At 34.1% G+C, this 17984-nt stretch overlaps 1 protein-coding gene across 3 annotated transcripts in view; it reads left to right on the top strand.

The window, feature by feature from the left end:
• LOC131194826 (complement factor H-like) overlaps window positions 1–17984 on the top strand; it is a 117088-nt gene that overhangs the window by 23374 nt on the left and 75730 nt on the right. The window contains exons 8-11 of one of the 3 annotated variants that reach the window (XM_058176315.1): window positions 749–825; window positions 12429–12611; window positions 14045–14241; window positions 15618–16520. The exons of 1 other annotated variant lie outside the window; for it this stretch is intronic. In XM_058176315.1, coding sequence (XP_058032298.1) covers window positions 749–825; window positions 12429–12611; window positions 14045–14241; window positions 15618–15623 — 463 coding nt within the window. In that variant the 3' untranslated portion in view covers window positions 15624–16520. Of the gene's footprint in view, window positions 1–748; window positions 826–12428; window positions 12612–14044; window positions 14242–15617; window positions 16521–17984 lie in introns of those variants that run through there. One more of the 3 variants, XM_058176314.1, reaches the window with a different exon arrangement.

Here is a 17984-nt window from a genome sequence, read left to right as displayed (position 1 = left end):
AGAAAAAAATGCTTTTAAAAGTAAAAAAAAAGTTGGCCACGCCCACCCACATTACCCCCCCCCCACCAAGTCATGCCCACAGAACTGGTAGTAACAAATTTTATATTTCAACCCTGTCACAGAGCTCATCGGAGCCCACTAGTTTTCCAGCCGGTCTCACTGCAATGCTTCCAGTTTCTTGAACTCTGAAACTTCTGAATGGGAGGCGAGCATGGTTACCACTAGGCCACCATGCCATTCAGTTCAGGGATACAATCATAAGATTGTATTTGTGCTGTACTTAATATGTACAATGTTGTTTTTATATTATTTTGTGCTGTGTGAGTGTATCTCTCTCTCTCTCTCTCTCTCTCTCTCTCTCTCTCTCTCTCTCTCTCTCTCTCTGTGTGTGTGTGTGTGTGTGTGTGTGTGTGTTCAGTTTTTAAAAGTTTTTTTTAAGAAAATTGAATAATATACACTATTTTCAAACTATATATCCAGAAGTGTTTTTGAGTTTGTTAATAGTTTCAAAAGTTTTGGAAAGGAAAATAAAATTAAAAGTTGGGGAGAATGAGTTTCTCATCTTTTTCTAACTCTGGGAATAAATACCAAACTTGATTCAGGTAAATACTTCTACAGTTCTAAGAATGATCAGTAGTAATTAGAATAATGCATCTTCTCAGTATGTTCTAAATTATTATAAAATATGGTTTGATATATAATCCTTTTGCAGTATTAGTGTTAGTTGACTATTTTTTAAAATTATTAGGTATAAGATGCTCAGCAAATATAATTACCGTGATTGTCGAGCAAATGGATGGACCAATGAAGTTCCTCGTTGTGAAAGTAAGTAGGCTCTCAAAAACATTATTAGGGATCAGAGTAGTAAAAATTAACTTCAATTCCTGCAAACTGTTATCAAGCAATATCATTTCTGACTTTATTTGTGAGTTTATATATACAATAATTCCACTGCTCTTATTTATTTCCAGTGAAAGAAACTGTTCATCTAATTTTTTGTAAATTGAATATTTTTAATTATTTTTTACTATTATGTGTTTTTTCTAAACAAATTACATATTGTTTCAATTTTTTCAAATTATGAAATAAATTTCTTTTTTCAGTTGGGAGAGTTTATTATCTTATATTTCACATTAGGCATTTAAAGTCAATATGCCAAAATTTAGGAAAAATTAATACCTGTAGCATTTAATGTGGTGGCTCTTCCTTAGTGTCTGTTTGTCATGTCATGTCTGTTGCATAATTTTGGGCTCAGTTGTGGTCATAAGTTGAGGACTACCTGTAGTAAACTAACGTCCCCGTAGCTTTTCACTCACCCTGATTACAGGAGCAATAGCAGCTTCTTCCATTTGTGTAATAAGACACCCTCTATTTCATAGTTCATAATTGTTTCTAAGGTTTATGTGCCACTATTTTTCCTCCAGGGTACCAAGATAAAGGAATCCCTCCCTGATTCTTCCTCCTCAGAAACCTATCTTGGAAGGTATATTGGGCTAAAAGAGCATGAGTGGTCTGCAGTCATCCCTTGAAGTAACCATGGCTGAGGGTCAACCTTTATTTATTTATTTTATTTATTTATTTATAATTACATTTCTATACCACACCATCTCCCGGAGGACTCAGGGCGGTTTACAGCCAATTATTAAAATACCCACACCAATACAATATAAATATAATAAATAACAATATTCTAAAAACAATTAAGAACAAATATTAATTAATTGTTGAAAATTAATAACAATTAATTACAATTAATATTGTTATTAATTAATTTTAAATTGGGTTTAAATTAATTAATTATTCATTTTAAATTGGGTTTTTATTGCCTTAGGGTTTTTAACTTTTTAAAATTTTAATATTGGCCTTTTGCAATTTGCTTAGTTTTAAATTTTGGTTTTAAATTGTATGTATATCAACTTTTTATCTCTGGCTGTACACCGCCCTGAGTCCTTCGGGAGAAGGGCGGTATAAAAATTTAATAAATAAAATAAATAAATAAATAAATAAATTTACCGGCCGAATCACTAAAACAGTCAAAGACCGATTTAAAACCCCTTAAAAATTTCGCTAAAATTATGTCTTAGGCTAGTCCTGCTCGGTGAAATAGTAAAGTCTTCAGTTCACGTTTGAAGGCCCGGAGGTCAGGGAGTTGGCGTAATCCCGGAGGTAGCTTGTTCCATAGGGCTGGTGCCACCACAGAGAAGGCCCTCCCCCTGGGAGCCGCCAACCTACATTGTTTGGTCGACGGCACCCTGAGGAGGTTCCCTAGGCCTAATTAAATATTGTAACTACTTCACAAATGTGAAATCACATTTTAAAATTTCTCCTGAAACAGCATCTAATTTGCCCACCTATAACATTTTTTCACCATTTACTGCCTTCGCATCATTTTTCCTTTCATTGTAGCTTCCAATTCCATACCGGTCAGTTCTTCAACTTATCCCTATTATTTGCCCACTCATTTCTAACATCATATTTGCACACTTCTTCTAGCATCTCCTCACTTTAGTTTCATCTAAATAGAAAAAAAATCTATTTAAAATTCTATGGAATCTGCTGGAGGTTTCATGTTCAGCCTTTTCAACAATTTTATGAATTTCCTTCCCAGTTGTGTTGCACTTTCTCTGCCCTTTTTCAATAATCGCCATTCTTAACCATTCACTTTGTCTAAATTTTTGAAACACTCTGAGCACATTCTAAACTGCCTTTCTCTCATCTTTATTTTTTCTCTTATAACTATTCCTTTCTATATACTTTTTCTTGTTTATGGTTGCTTCTAATTCAGCACCTTCATGCCCTCCCAGAAATCTTGATGATACACCTTTTCTCCTTTTCTCACTAGTTACCTTTAATTAGGTGGGTTTCAGCAGGTTCTGACCAGTTCTGGAGAACCGGTAGCAGAAATTTTGAGTAGTTCGGAGAACCAGTAATAAAAATTCTGACTGGCCCCATCCTCATCTATTCTCTGCCTCCCAATTCCCAGCTGATCAGGAGGAAATGGGGATTTTTGCAGTAAATTTCCCCTGGAGTGGTGTGGGAATGGAGATTTTACAGTATCCTTCCCCTGCCACACCCAGCAAACCACACCCACAGAACCGGTAGTAAAAAAAATTGAAACCCACCACTGCCTTTAATCATCTTGAGAAGAAGACCTACTATATTTCTATTTGCCACTCCTTTGGGTTCAATAATTGGTATTTGGGGCAAGGTTCATAAAATGATACATCTTCCATTGAAATCCCAAGCCAATTGAATCTAACTGAGGTCCAAAAAGCAATCCAATCTTTGCCCAAATGATGAAATGATAGATTCACATCTGCTAGAGTCATACCTTCCATTTCACTGGCACCTGATTCCCCTGTAAGGGTTTGTTATTATACAGTTTAGAGCTCTTCAACTACTGACTTTTATCCCTATCCAGTAGAAGTGTGCATTACATCTTCCTCTACATCTTTTGGTTCTATTAGACTAAGCCAACTTCCCACTGGAATTCTATTTTTTTTATTTATTTTTTTTATTTATTTGTCACAACAGTATATATAAGCATAAGCATGAAATAACTATACGATATATAAGCATATATATAATCATAAGTATGCAATAACTATATGAAATTGGATACAATCAAAGGGAACATTAGGACAGGAATGGTAGGCACGTTGGTGCTCTTATGCACGCCCCTTACAGACCTCTTAGGAATGGGGTGAGGTCAATAGATTTTAAATTTTATATTGGTTTTAATGGGTTTTATTATTTATATTGTTTTTTAAAAAAATTGGGTCATGTAGAATAAGCTTTTTAACTGTTATTTTATTTTGTATTTATATGTACCTTTTTTATTTGCCTGTGAACCGCCCTGAGTCCCTGGGGAGATAGGGCGGTATACAAATATGATAAATAAATAAATAAATAAATAAATAAATAAATAAATAAATAAATAAATAAATAAATAGTAGATAGTTTTTGGTTAAAGATTTGGGGATTTTGGGGAGAGACCACAGAGTCTGGTAGTGCATTCCAGGCCTTAAAAAACTCGGTTACTGAAGTCATATTTTCTGCAATCAAGATTAGAGTGGTTCACATTAAGTTTAAATCTATTGCGTGCTTGTGTATTGTTATGATTGAAGCTGAAGTAGTCTTCAACAGAAAGGACGTTGTAACAGATGATTCTATGAGTTCCTGTCCAAAAGTTCCCTTTGATTGTATCCAATTTCATATAGTTCTTACATTCTTATGATTATATATATGCTTATATATCATATAGTTATTTCATGCTTATGCTTATATATAATGTGACAAATAAAATAAATAAAAAATAAATAAAGCACTGTTGTGATTGACGCTGAAGTAGTCTTCAACAGGGAGGACGTTGTAACAGATGATTCTGTGAGTTAAACTCAGGTCATGTCGAAGTCGGTGGAGTTCTAAATTTTCTAAACCCAGGATTTAAATTCTGGTAGCATAAGGTATTTTGTTGTAATCAGAGGAGTGGAGAACTCTTCTTGTAAAATATTTCTGGACATGCTCAATTGTATTAATGTCCGAAATGAGGTATGGGTTCCAGACAGGCTTGAATTGGTCTAGCGAATGTTTTATATACTCTGGTTAGCAGTGTAGTGTTTCTGGAGAAGAAGCTACGCAAGATTAAGTTTACAACTCTTAAGCCTTTTTTGCAATGTAGTTGCAGTGGGCTTTGGCACTTAGATCATTTGATATGAAAACTCCAAGGTTTTAATGGGGTGTGGGTCATCTACAAGGTAATGACCATCAAGCTTGTATTTAGAATAGAATACAAGCTTGTATTCTATTTCACAGAATCTGTTTGCTTTCATCAAAATGGAAATTCCACCCTTTTGTTATAGTAGCAACATCATGACACTAGCACAAATGAAATAGAGAATGTACCCTTTTTTCCTCCTTTCCCCTCCCACCCTTGGGGAGGAGCAAACCAACCTGGCATGTATTATTAAGACCAGACAGACTTTAGAAGAGGGAGTCCCCCTCTCAAAAATTTGTCCATCTGGGTTTAGAGTTTGGCACCAATCAAGATCTCAAGGCAGGGGATAATGAGATGTCATTGAGAATCTATTTTGTCCTTCAGGGACCATGTTCCTTAAGTTTCCAGTTGTGAGCCCCTGTTCATGAAGTTAGACTACCAGAACAGTTAGACCTCTTGCTACTGTACCAGCCTCAAGTTACTGAGTCGCCTGAGTTACTGGAGGCCACTTCAAGATTCGCTGTGGAATTCCCCAGGTTTATGGTCCTGGGAGACTTCAATCTGGGGATTGCCTCAGAAGTGGCTTGGAGTTCATGGCCCCATGGCAGCCATATTGCTAACCAAGATTATCTATGGCCCAACTCATAACAATGGCTACACTCCAGATATGATTTTCGTGGAGCAATGTGAATGTGAATGTAGTGGGGGAGCCCTCTGTTATTGTCAGATCATGCCTGTTGTTCTTGACATTCTCTCTCTTGCTGACCCCCAAAGCCAATTGGTCTAGTGGTTAAGACACTAGCCGAGGAAGCAGGAGACTGTGACATCTTAGCCATGAAAGCCAGATGGGTAGCCTTGGATCAGTCACTCTTTCTCAGCCCAACTCAATTCAGAGGGTTGTTGTAGGGAAAAATAGGAGGAGAAAGGCATCTTTGCCACCTTGAGTTATTTATAATAATAATAAAGCTGGAAATAAATAAATAGTCAATAAATAAATCAATAAATTTGAGCCATCTGCCTCCAGGGACTGATGGACTTGAAACAGTTCCAAAGGGAACTTAGGAACATTGTGAGAATTCTGATGCACAAGCACAACCCTGTCAAAGCTCTGACTCTGACCTAGTATCAGAGGGTTTCTAAGGCTTTGGATAGGATTGCATCCACATAGCCTCTCCTAATCCATCACTCTCAGTGCTCTCCATTATTCATGGAGGACTTGAGTGTGTTGCAAAAGGCCAAGAGATGTCTAAAGTGCCACTGGAGTTAAGCATTTTAATTGTGTCCTGTCATAGGACACAATTGTGTTCTATGATAGGACACAAATCAGAGCCACTATTAAGGTGGCTTTGTGATGGTAAGAATGGTGAACCCCTTCCTTAAGAAACTGACATTGGATACTACCTGCCTGGACAAACTTTGTCCACTTTCTCACCTTCACTTTTTGGAATGTCTAAGAAGATCTCTTAGGCCTTCTGGATGGGCCTCAAAACCTGTCTCAGACAATTGGCTTGGAGCCATGATGGGGGTGCTTTACAGTGGAGGTGGCTGGTGGACTGAGAAAAGAGATTCCACCACTTTATTGCTCATGTATTGGTTCCTTGTTTTTATTTGCTGTCTATTAATTTTAATGTTTATAACTTTTTAAATGTCTTTTTTTTAAAAAAAAAATTTAACATTAAAAAAAAAAAAAAGAAAATACATTTTTCCATCCTTGTGCTATACATAAAAAAAAAGGAAGATTTGGGTCTTCGGATATATCCTCATGATTGCCAAAATCCACGTTCTCGAGGTACAGGTACCGAGGTGTCCAATGTTCCAAGCGCATAGTCCACAAATGGTTTCCAAGTCTTCCAGAAAATATCTTCTTTATACACACCACTTCTAATTTTAATATCACATGTCATTTTATCATTTAAGGCTAATTTCCACATTTCAGAATTCCACTCTTCTATTATAAAAATCACATCTAATTTCCAATATCTAGCTATTATAATTCTACCTATTATAATCATAATTCTGATCAATTCTTTTTCATATTTTGTTAATTCTATTTCCTTAATTACCAACAATAATATAGTTTCCACTCTCAATATTATTACTTTCCCCATCATTTCAAATATCATTTTCTCCAATTGTTGCCAAAACTTTTTAACCTTATCATATTTATACCACATATGTTCATAAGTCCCCGATTCCATCTCACATCTCCAACATTTTTACTAATTTTTTATCCATTTGTGACAATCTTACTGGAGTCAAATACCATTTCAAACAACTTTATAATTATGCTCTTTAATCCTTATAGATAAAGTTCTCATAATTCTACTATTCCAATTCACATTCCAATCTGACTCTGGTATTTCAATATTAAGATCTTTTTCCCAATTTGTCCTCATCACTCTTTGTAATTTTTCATCAGATTTATAATCTTATAAACCCTACTAACGAGTCCCTTTAGCCCAATTTCATCTTTCATAATCCGAGATACTAAATATTCAAATTCAGTTTCACATCTATTTATCGAATAGTTTTCCTTAATTTTTTGTCCATTTTCTATCTGTATTTTTCAAACCAACTTAACCCTAATTTTTCAATAATTTCTTTATTCCTCCTTTCATTTTCCATAACTTTTATCCAATCTCTAATAATTTCTATATTTTCCTCTTTAATCACTTCATTACGTCCTATATTATTTTTAATCGGCCAATTTCCAATTGTCTTCCCCAAAAAGATTATATCCGGAATTAAAATTTTAACAAATTTATTCCACATTTTACTTAATCACTTTAACCAATAACTTCTACTTACACATTTTAAGTTTGCTTTATCTAAAACCACCTTGATCCAAATTTCTATATCCCTTAACTCTAAGTCTCTCCATTAGTTATCTTCACCTTTAAGTATTTTTACCACTATCCGGATACCATATGCACAGTAATAATTAAATAATTTGGGGATTCCTAATCCACCTTCCTTTTGATTTTGATACCACATTTTCTTCACTAATCTAGGTCTTTTCCACCATTGCAAAATTTGTCCAATTTTTCTGATATCCTTCAATATCTTTCTCTGTCAAATTTAGGTAGCATCTCGAATAAAAAGTTAAACTTGGGCAGCAACATCATCTTACACATTGCAATTCTACCAAACCAAGACAACTTTAACATTTTATATTTATCTATCTTCTTCTCAATTTCATTAATCACCACATCATAATTAAGTTTTTCAATTCTTTAACCTTGAGTGAGAGCACTATACCCAAATATTTCAATGTATTTTAATCCTTATCCCAAATTGCTCTTGCATATTCTCAGACTCATTACCATTACTATCCATCAATAATTCTGATTTTGACCAATTTACTTTCAGACCTGTCATTTCCTCAAATTCTTTCAAATGCTTATATATCTTTTCAGGTCTTTCTCTATATTTTCAAAATAATTAAAGTATCATCCGCATACAAATTTATCTTATACCCCTTATATCCTTCTAATTCTTCATCTTTTTCTATCATTTTTGTCAATATTTCCATAGCCAATAAAAATAATGTTGGGGACAAGGGACATCCTTGTCTCGTACCTGCTTCTAATTTTATCTCTTCAGTTAATATTCCATTCACCTTCACTCTTGCACTACTTTTTTGATACAATTTTGAAATAACATGTATAAACTTATTACCAAAGCCTAAAGCCTCCACAATTACTTTAATAGTTTCCCATTGTACAGAATCAAAAGCTTTAAAAATATCCAATGATACTATACCAATTTTATCACCGTTATATTCAGCTACATCTATAATATTTAATACTCTTCTAACAATATCACTCATATACCTGCCCTTCACAAACCTACTTGGTTGTAACTTATATATCTATCTATAAATCTATTTAATCTATTACTTATAATAGCAGTAAATATCTTTGCATCCTGATTAATTAAAGAAATGGGCGATAGGACTCAATCCTTTCTAAATCTTTATCTGGCTTAGGAATTAGGGATATCACCGTTCTATTCCATGACGAAGGTACTTCTCCACCATGTAATATTCCATTAAATAATTTTTGCAATCTTGGTATTATTAATTCTTTAAATTCTTTATAAAACTCAGCAGGTAATCCATCCTCACCTGGAGCTTTCCCTAATTTTATTTTTTGTATAACTCCATTAATCTCATCTTGTGTTATATCTTCTTCCATCAATTCCTTATATGTTTGATCAATTTTCACCACATATTTTTCTAAATAACTTTGCAATTTTCCCCGATTAACTGGTTTCTTTGAATATAGATTCTGAAAAAAGTTTCTAACCACTTCACATTTCTCTAATTTTTTGTAACATCTTATACCTCTATCATCTATCAAAGCTCCAATTTCTCTCTTCTCTCTTTTATTTTTCGCCATCTTTGCCAATAACTTAGAATTTCTGTTACTAAATTCAAAAAAATTCCTATTTAAGTATCTCAAATTTCTTTTTACCAACTCTGTATCCTCTTCTATCATTTTATTTCTTAACATATTAAGCTCCTGAAGAATTTTTTTTTCTTTAGTAAGCAAAAATTGATTTTCCAATTCTTTAATCTGATTTTTATCCCTTTCCATTTTAATTTTATAATTTTTATATTTCCTACTTGATAATTTAATACTCTCCCCTCTAAACACCGCTTTCATCGCATCCCAAACAATTTCATTTAGTTTCCAACTTTCCTCCAATTTTTTAAGTATCCATTCTTTATCCTTTTCATTTTTATACAGTTTCTCATCATATCTCCAATAACTTCTTTTTTTCTCAAAATTAAAATCTAAATCCACCATAACTTCTGCATTATCAGAATCTTTAAAAATTCCCACATCTACCTTATCCACATTGTTCAGCAAATCTTTAGAAAGAAAAATATAATCAATTCTAGAATATGTATTATATATCTTAGAGAAAAAAGTATATGCTCTTTCAATTCCTTTGACCTCTCTCCACACATCCACTACGCCGTTTCGAAGCATCCACGTATTTAAAATCCCCATTTTATTTGCTCCTCCACAACGAGTGGGGTTAGTACTATCTATTTTATCTCTGATTAAATTAAAATCCCCAGCCACAATTACTTTCCCTACACTTTCATTCTCCAAAATTTTTGTTATTTTTTCAAGAAATTCCCTTTGTTTCTCATTCGATAAATATAAATTAACAACTGTCACTTTTTCCTCATTAAGATTTCCCACAATTATTACATATTTTCCATCCTCATCCAAAATTACCTGATGTTTTTCAAAATACACCCTATCTGATATCAATGTTGTGACTCCTCTAGCTTTTGAAGTTCCAAATGCTTTTTCATATATTTGCATACCTTTTATATACATTCTATTTGAATCTTCAGATTTCTGATGAGTTTCTTGTAGAAATAAAATATCTGGTAAATCTCTTTTAATCTTAAATTCCAATCTTCTTCTTTTAATCTGATTCCCTGTACCCTTCACATTCCATGACATTATTTTTATGACTCCCATTTAAACTGTAAATTTTTCAATCCTATCCCCGCCTCTTCCTTTCTGTGCCCAAAACCCAACATTAAACTCCCATATAACCAACATTTAGCATAAAAAAACAATAAAAAAAACACAGAAAAAGACAAAAGACAAAACAAACAATAAAATACAAACAATCTTCTTCCCCCACATCCTCGTCGGTTTCGCTTCTATAAAGAGAATGGGGGAGAGGGGACGTGCCAATGTCCGGGCCACTTCTTTCGGGCTGTCTATTTAAATTCGTCACTCAAGAAAAAAAGAAAGTGATGGCTCTCTCCCGCATTCGGCTTCGTATTTTCCAAGACTCTTATCTGCTTCTTCTCCTACTGTATCCTCACAGCTTTTCTTCTGTTCAACCAACACAGGTGATATTTCTTTCCTCTTTAACCCTTTAGGGTCTTGCCCCTTTTTCTTCTTCTAGGGTTGATGTTTCCACGTGTATTCCACCCATCTTAAGCATTTGATCTTTTATCTCCATTAGATCCTCCACCTTGATCAGTCCAAGCTCTCGTAAATATAATATTGCATCTATGTCTGGGGTAATTGTACGCATCCTTCCTTTATAAAAAAATTCAATTGTTGTGGTGGCCTCCAGTTATATTTAATTCCATTATCTCTCAAAACCTTTGTAATTGGTTTTAAAAAAAATCTCCATGCCCTTTCTTCTCTTGATATATCCGGGAAGACTTGAATAGTCTTCCCTTCAAACTTCAAAGCATCTCCCATCTCTCTCACCTTGGCCATAACTTCCAGCTTATCACCAAGATTTGCGAACCTGACAAGCACATTCCTGTTAGAGCCATTTTGCCTTCTATATCCAATTCTAAAAACACTTGCCAGATCTGCTATTGTAAACGTAAGTTGCGTGTCGAGATCATTAATCCATTTTAAAACCCGCTGTTTCAAATTATCTACCTTTTCTTCTGGAATCCCTCGGATAACCAAATTATATTTCCTCATCTCTTCTTCCAGGAGACAGATTCTCTTGTCTTGCTGCTCATTTTTGTAAAATATTTCACCAATTTGCCGATCCACTTTTGCCTCATGTACATGGATCTGCTCAAGTTCATCTTTAATAATTGTCATTTCCTCTCTTTGCTTTGCAAAATTTTCATTCATTTCTTGTTTCATTTTTTTCATTTCCAATGTCATTTCCAATGTCATATTATCCATACGCTCCGATAGTCCTGCTATTTTTTCCCCAATTTTATTTAAAGCTGCAGCAACTTGCTGCATTTCTGAAGGTTGTTGAGTCATTTTATAAAGTCTTAAAAAGTTTTCAAACTAGTATTTCAAACCACTTTTGCAGAGGGTCTTAATGAAGATCAAGGGACAGCAGTTTTTTAATTGAAGCCGAAGCGGCTTATTTTGCACTCGAAAATTTATCTCTCAGTAGCTTGTGACTCATAGTCACTCCACAAAGAACACAGATAACTCACAGGTTTTAAACAATAATCAGCGCCATTTTTTCTCCACGTCAGCAGAGGAAAAATAAAAAAAATAAAAAATTTACTGCTTCATTCCAACTTAAACTTCGGGGAAAAATCCTTCCTTTGTTATCGGTTTTAAATTCAGTCTGCTGGGCTGTTAATACTTTCACTTCACGATTTATTAACTTTCATCCGTAACGGTGCATTCCAAACACATAAATCCTCATAAATCTTCATTAATAAGCCCTGTGAAGTGAAGGAAAGGTCCTTACCCCACCACGGTCATGGCCACGCCCCCCCTTTTTAAATGTCTTTATATTCTTGCCTTTATTGTATTGCAAGATGTCCCATCACTTCAGTAATGTCATGGATGGCACAACATTGGATATTAATACACATTTTATTTGTACAGGATTTGAACTGTTATTAATAGAAAGTGGTTAATGAAATTGAGAATGCCTTGAGGGATGCCATTTATAGAATAGAATAGAATAGAATTTATTGGCCAAGTGTGATTGGACACACAAGGAATTTGTTTTGGTGCATATTCTCTCAGTGTACATACAGTGTATGACATTGTTGGTTTTTAAAAATAAGAATTAATATTAGCACAATTGTATACTAATGTAACTAACAATGTACTAATATACTAACAATGTAGTTCCTTATGAATATGCTTAAAACATGTATCTGTGTGTATACACTATAATATTTGTAATCATGAGCGGGATTGCTCAATAGATTGTGTATTTCTTATAGATATTGGAAGAAAATGTGGACACCCACCTCTCGTGGAGAATGGAGACATTGTGGACTCACCCAAGACAGCCTATTTCCCATCTGAAAGTGTAATTTATCAGTGCCAAAATTTCTATACAATGCAAGGTTCTCCAAGAGTGACTTGTCAAAATGGTCATTGGTCACAAACACCAACATGTAGAGGTATAAGTAATAGTTATAACTCTTTATAGATTTATTCTTTATAAAGAAATATTGTACTTCAGGAATGGTATAAATTTCATGACATCAGAGCTGTTATGTCAGTATGTTAGTGTCAGAAGATAATTTACTGCCTTGTTCAGGTAGTCCTTGACTTATGACTGCAATTGAGCTTAAAATTTCTCTTGCTAAATTAAACATTCGTTAAGTGGATTTTGCTCCATTTTACAACTTTTCTTGCCACAATTGTTAAGTGAATCACTGCAGTTGTTAAGTTAGGAACACTGGAATTAAATGAATTTGGCTTCCCCAGTGACTTTGCTTGTAAGAAGGTTGGAAAAGATGGTCACATGACCCCAAAACACTACAACCATCATAAATATTAATCTTGGGGATGTGGCAACAGTCGTAGGCATGAAAAACAGTCATAAGTAACTGTTTTCGGTGCTGTTTAACTTTGAATGGTCACTAAATGAACTGTTGTAAGTCGAGGACTACCTGTAATGAAATTAGAAGTAGTAGTATTATGTACCAAGATAAAGTAATTCTCTCAGGGAGAAACTGCCTCATAATGGAGAATTGTACAAGGTCTTGTGCCATTTACAAATGTTGTCCTATTTTGTTAAACCTTCCTGGTGAAATTTTGCTTTCCCTAAGCTACATTTCATAACAGACATCTTTTTAGACAGAGGCATGATTGAAAAAAGCTTGTGAAAATTCAGATTTTAGTTTACCTGAGTTCAGTATGTAGCTATTCTCTTTCTTAGTATTTCACAGAGGAGAATGCAGGACCCTCCATCATTATCATCATGACCGTCATTGTTATCAATCAATTAATTAATCATTCCTTGAACAAAAATTACAAAAAGCCTTCTCTTCTCTTCTCTTCTCTTCTCTTCTCTTCTCTTCTCTTCTCTTCTCTTCTCTTCTTCTCCTCTCCTCTCCTCTCCTTCCTCTTCTCTTTCCTTTTCCTTTGAATGATAGTATTAGTTGAATCTTTAAGGAACTAAACTTATTGTTTTTCTAAATACCCTTTTTAAGTATGGAGGCAGACTCTGTAATTTTGACTTAATTACATCTACCCTGATTAGTCAATGTTGAAAAAGAAGATATGAGGTGACATTTTAAGAGAAGTTGCCTAAACCTGATGTTCTCCTAATTCAGACCTTCAGTATGAAGAAATTTGGAAGAAGAGGGGACTAAAATGTTTTTCTTCTTCCTTTTACACATGTAACATTGTCTTGCTTAAAAGAGGTTTAGTTCATAACTGATAATAATTAAGAGACCAAAAAAAATGGTGGATCCCTTTACATAGATTTCTAATCATTTTAGCCTATTGCAACATTGAATTTCTAATCTAAACTTTAATTGCTTTATCAAATGAATTCCTCAGTGTAAAACTTTCTATATGTCATCTGATCTGTGTCCTTTTGCAGCCGCTTGTACAGCAAGTGAAGAAGATATGAGAGAACACAATATAAGGCTGAAGTGGACCAACTGGGATAAAATATATTCTGAGGATGGAAATATAGTGGAATTTGTATGTTTAAGAGGCTATAAACAACATCCAAATACCAGATCATTAAGAGTTAGTTGTGTGGATGGGAAATTCAAGTATCCAGATTGCATTCCTGTATGTATATTTTCAGAAAAATACTTTAATTCACCAATATTAACATTTCTTTCCCTTGTCCATATCTATATACCTATATATCTATATCTGTGCATTAAAAAATCACTTGAAATATTTAAAAGACCTAGGTGGGGCAGCTAAATTTGTGGATGTAATGGATTCTAAGGTAACTTGATCTTCTGCATTTCTTCTAAATCAGAACACTTCTTAACAGACTTGATTTGAACACTGAACATTAGTAGACAGACTTGAACATTGGATGCTATCTAACAAAATGAAATTCAATGGTAAAAAAAGGAAGATTCTACATTTAGGCAAGAAAAACCAAACACACAGGAATAATATAGGTGGTACCTGGCTCAATAGTAGTAATTGTGAGAGGGATCTTGGAGTCCTAGTGGACAATTACTTAAATATGAGCCAGCAGTGTGCAGCAGCTGCCAAAAAAGCCAATGCAGTTTTAGGTTGCATCATCAGAGGGATAGAATCAAGATGTTAATACCACTTTATAGTGCCTTGGTAAGACCACACTTGGAATACTACATCCAGTTTTAGTCACCACAATTTAACAAACATATTGAGACTCTAGAAAGAGTGCAGAGAAGTGTAATAAAGATGATTTGGGGACTGGAGGCTAAAACATATAAGGAAGGGATGCTTGAATTGGGTATGTCTAGTTTAATGAAAAGAAGGACTAGGGGAGACATGATTGCAGTGTTCCGATATCTCAGGGTTTGCCATAAAGAAGAGGGAGTCAAGGTATTCTCCAAAGTACCTGAGGGCAGGACAAGAAGCAATGGATGCAAACTAATCAAGGAGAGAAGCAACCTAGGACTAAGGAGAAATTTCCTGACAGTTGGAACAATTAATAGGCGGAACAACTTGCCTGCAGAAGTTGTGAATCCTCCAACACTGGAAGTTTTTAAGAAGACAACCATGTGTCTGAAATGGTATAGAGTTTTCTGCCTGAGCAAGGGGTTGGACTATAAGACCTCCAAGGTCCCTTCCAACTCTTGTTACTCTGTTAACATTCCTGTGATATAAATAAAATCCCTTCTACTTAGAGCAATGGGAGAGCAATGGGGTTTATTACATGTCATTGTGTCATCTTAAACAAGTCATTTCTTCTTTAAGAAGTTTAAGAAGTCCTCTTAAAAAAAAGATATTGCACAGTGATAAAAAGGTTTACAGTTTTTGAGTCACTTTAATTGTTTTGGCTTAAAAAATGGTGATGCTGACATTTCAGAATCTTCTTGTCCATGTTGTTTGATATCTTAAAATGATTGCTGCGGATCAGATGAATCAGTTTTAAAAAGAATTACATAAAATGTACAGATGCAAATTTATTTCTTTGCTGTTCACTTTTTATTTTACAGATCTAAATAAATGAAGAACAGACATATATACAGCACACTTTAAACCAGAAGATAAATGTCTGAAATAATATATCATTCTTTTTAATATGATCACATGAAACTGGATTGTATACAATTATAAACAGTGGATCAAACCTAAAATCCTACTTCATAAAAGACAAATTTTACCAATTGTAGTTACTGGAAAAATTATAACATTTAAAAACAAGTTTACAGACCATTATGATATTTTATATTATAAAATATAAAATATTATAATGCAACATTATAAATAACTTTTTAAAAATGCATCAGGAATGAGGAATGCATTTTAGCTGTAAACATTTGATTATTCTGAATTATGAATCAACCCATCTTCAAGCAATAACAATAGATAATTGTAATTGATATTTTTAGCATGTAGATGTGTTGAATTCTTTTTTTAAAAAAATCAAAAAATGAATTTTTAAAATTGCCAAACAGTTTGTATTCTATTTTGTAAAGAAACAAAGGTATGCAGTGTTGGAAGAAATGTCCATCTGGGTTCAGTTACAAGTGAGGAGAAAGACACTGGAAACATGGAAGCCGTTTGGAAAGATGACTTAATGGTGGACAGGACCACATGGTTTGAGGTCTTTAGCAATAAAACACATAGGAGAGAGAGATTTATGCCCTCTCTTGGATTTGGAGTTTCCTGTTCCTATGTAAGATATGTATTCTGATTGGTTGTCAGACTCCCTTGGGGTAACATTGTAGGTTGTCTTGAGTCCCAGGCTTGATTGAATCTTTCTGGGTGATCTAATGAAGGCGCTTTGGGCAATTCCTATTATGGCTTAATGGCTTTGTCCTGGTTTGGATCTTGATTGAGGGCTAATCCTATCAAATACTAATAAAATCATATATTAAAGACAAATAATTATTTGTCAGTGATATTTCATTAGAATGAAGTATGAAAATATTCTGAAGAAATATTTGTGTGAGGGGAATTATGGTGGTATAAATCCATTTTTCAGGATGGAAGGAAACATGATAAAATTCTATCCAAGATATGACTTTTAGATAAGATGCCTATGTTCTTCATAAGCCTGCAAGAATTAATTTTGCTAGAAATAAAACATAATTCATCAATTCAATCTGATCACATAGATGCCTCCACATTTTCTAAGGAAAACCATGGAAAAAAGATTCTCTTGACAATTATTAATGTGCTATCCAAATATGCCTGGGTCTCCTTTTTATCTAATAAATCTACTGTGAGGCAGCTGCAGCCTTCCAGAACATCTTCAAAATAGGATGTGCACCATGAAGGTTATAGAGAAATGCTAGGAAAGATTTCTCAAATATTCCTCTGAGGAACATTTGGACACATTATTGCATTCATTACTTTGTCCCTGTATTGTCTCTTATTCTTATCCTCCAGGGCCATTCCCTTTTTCCTCTACAGGTCCTGGGGGAGATAAACACTGTTTACATCAATGGCCACCAACCTTTTGGGCACCAGGTACAAATTCTGTGGAGAAAGGTTTTTCCATGGCCTGAAGGCCATGGTTTCACCTGCTGCCTGCATCCCATGGATGGAGCTTCACTTATTTGTGCAGTTCAGTTTCTGGCATGCCACGACCTGTGCCAGTCCATGGACTGGGGGTTGGGGATCCCTGGTTTACATTAAAGAAAAAATGAGAGGATCTTTTTGACTCAATTCAAATTGCATAAGAGAATAATACATATTGTTTTCTTCATAGAAATTTGCAGCAAAGAATTTTTCTTATACACACCTATAAAAGTGAGACTTTTGAATTTAAGAAAATAATTTAAAATATTGACAACATATTTTCTCTAAAAAAGGGGAGAAGGGAAATGAAACATAAAATCATATTTTTACTTGTAAAAGGAATTTTTCCTGGTTAGTAAGATGAGAAGGATAGATCTTGGATCCTTCTGATAAGGAAGCAATGTCTTATGTTCTCTCTTGTATTCCCAGGAGTTGTTAGTATTTTGACCTTCTAGATATTTGCTGAAGTTCAACCCTATCCTAGATCTACAGTATCTGGGGAAAAAGAACAGGTACCAAAATGTACCAACAGTTTCTATAATATGGCTGGCTAATGTTTAACTGCATGTCCCTGAAGATTGTAAAACTCCAGAATAATTTAAGAAAAGAACTGGATATCTATAAACTTGAGATTTATATAAATATTGATATAATAAATATAAAATAGATATGTCAGATATCAAATGTAATTTATTTATCAAATTTCTACACTGCCCTTTTCATTGAATCACTCTGGGTGATTTACAATAAAAACAAAGTGTTAAGACATGGAAAAATGGCCAAGAATTTTTCATAAAAGTCATGTATAATAATTTTGTTGTTAGCTGCTGCTACTG

The sequence above is a fragment of the Ahaetulla prasina genome, chromosome 3 (assembly GCF_028640845.1).
Source record: "Ahaetulla prasina isolate Xishuangbanna chromosome 3, ASM2864084v1, whole genome shotgun sequence".
In the NCBI taxonomy this organism is placed as follows: Eukaryota; Metazoa; Chordata; class Lepidosauria; order Squamata; family Colubridae; genus Ahaetulla; species Ahaetulla prasina.
This window is presented reverse-complemented; position numbering and strand designations above follow the sequence as displayed.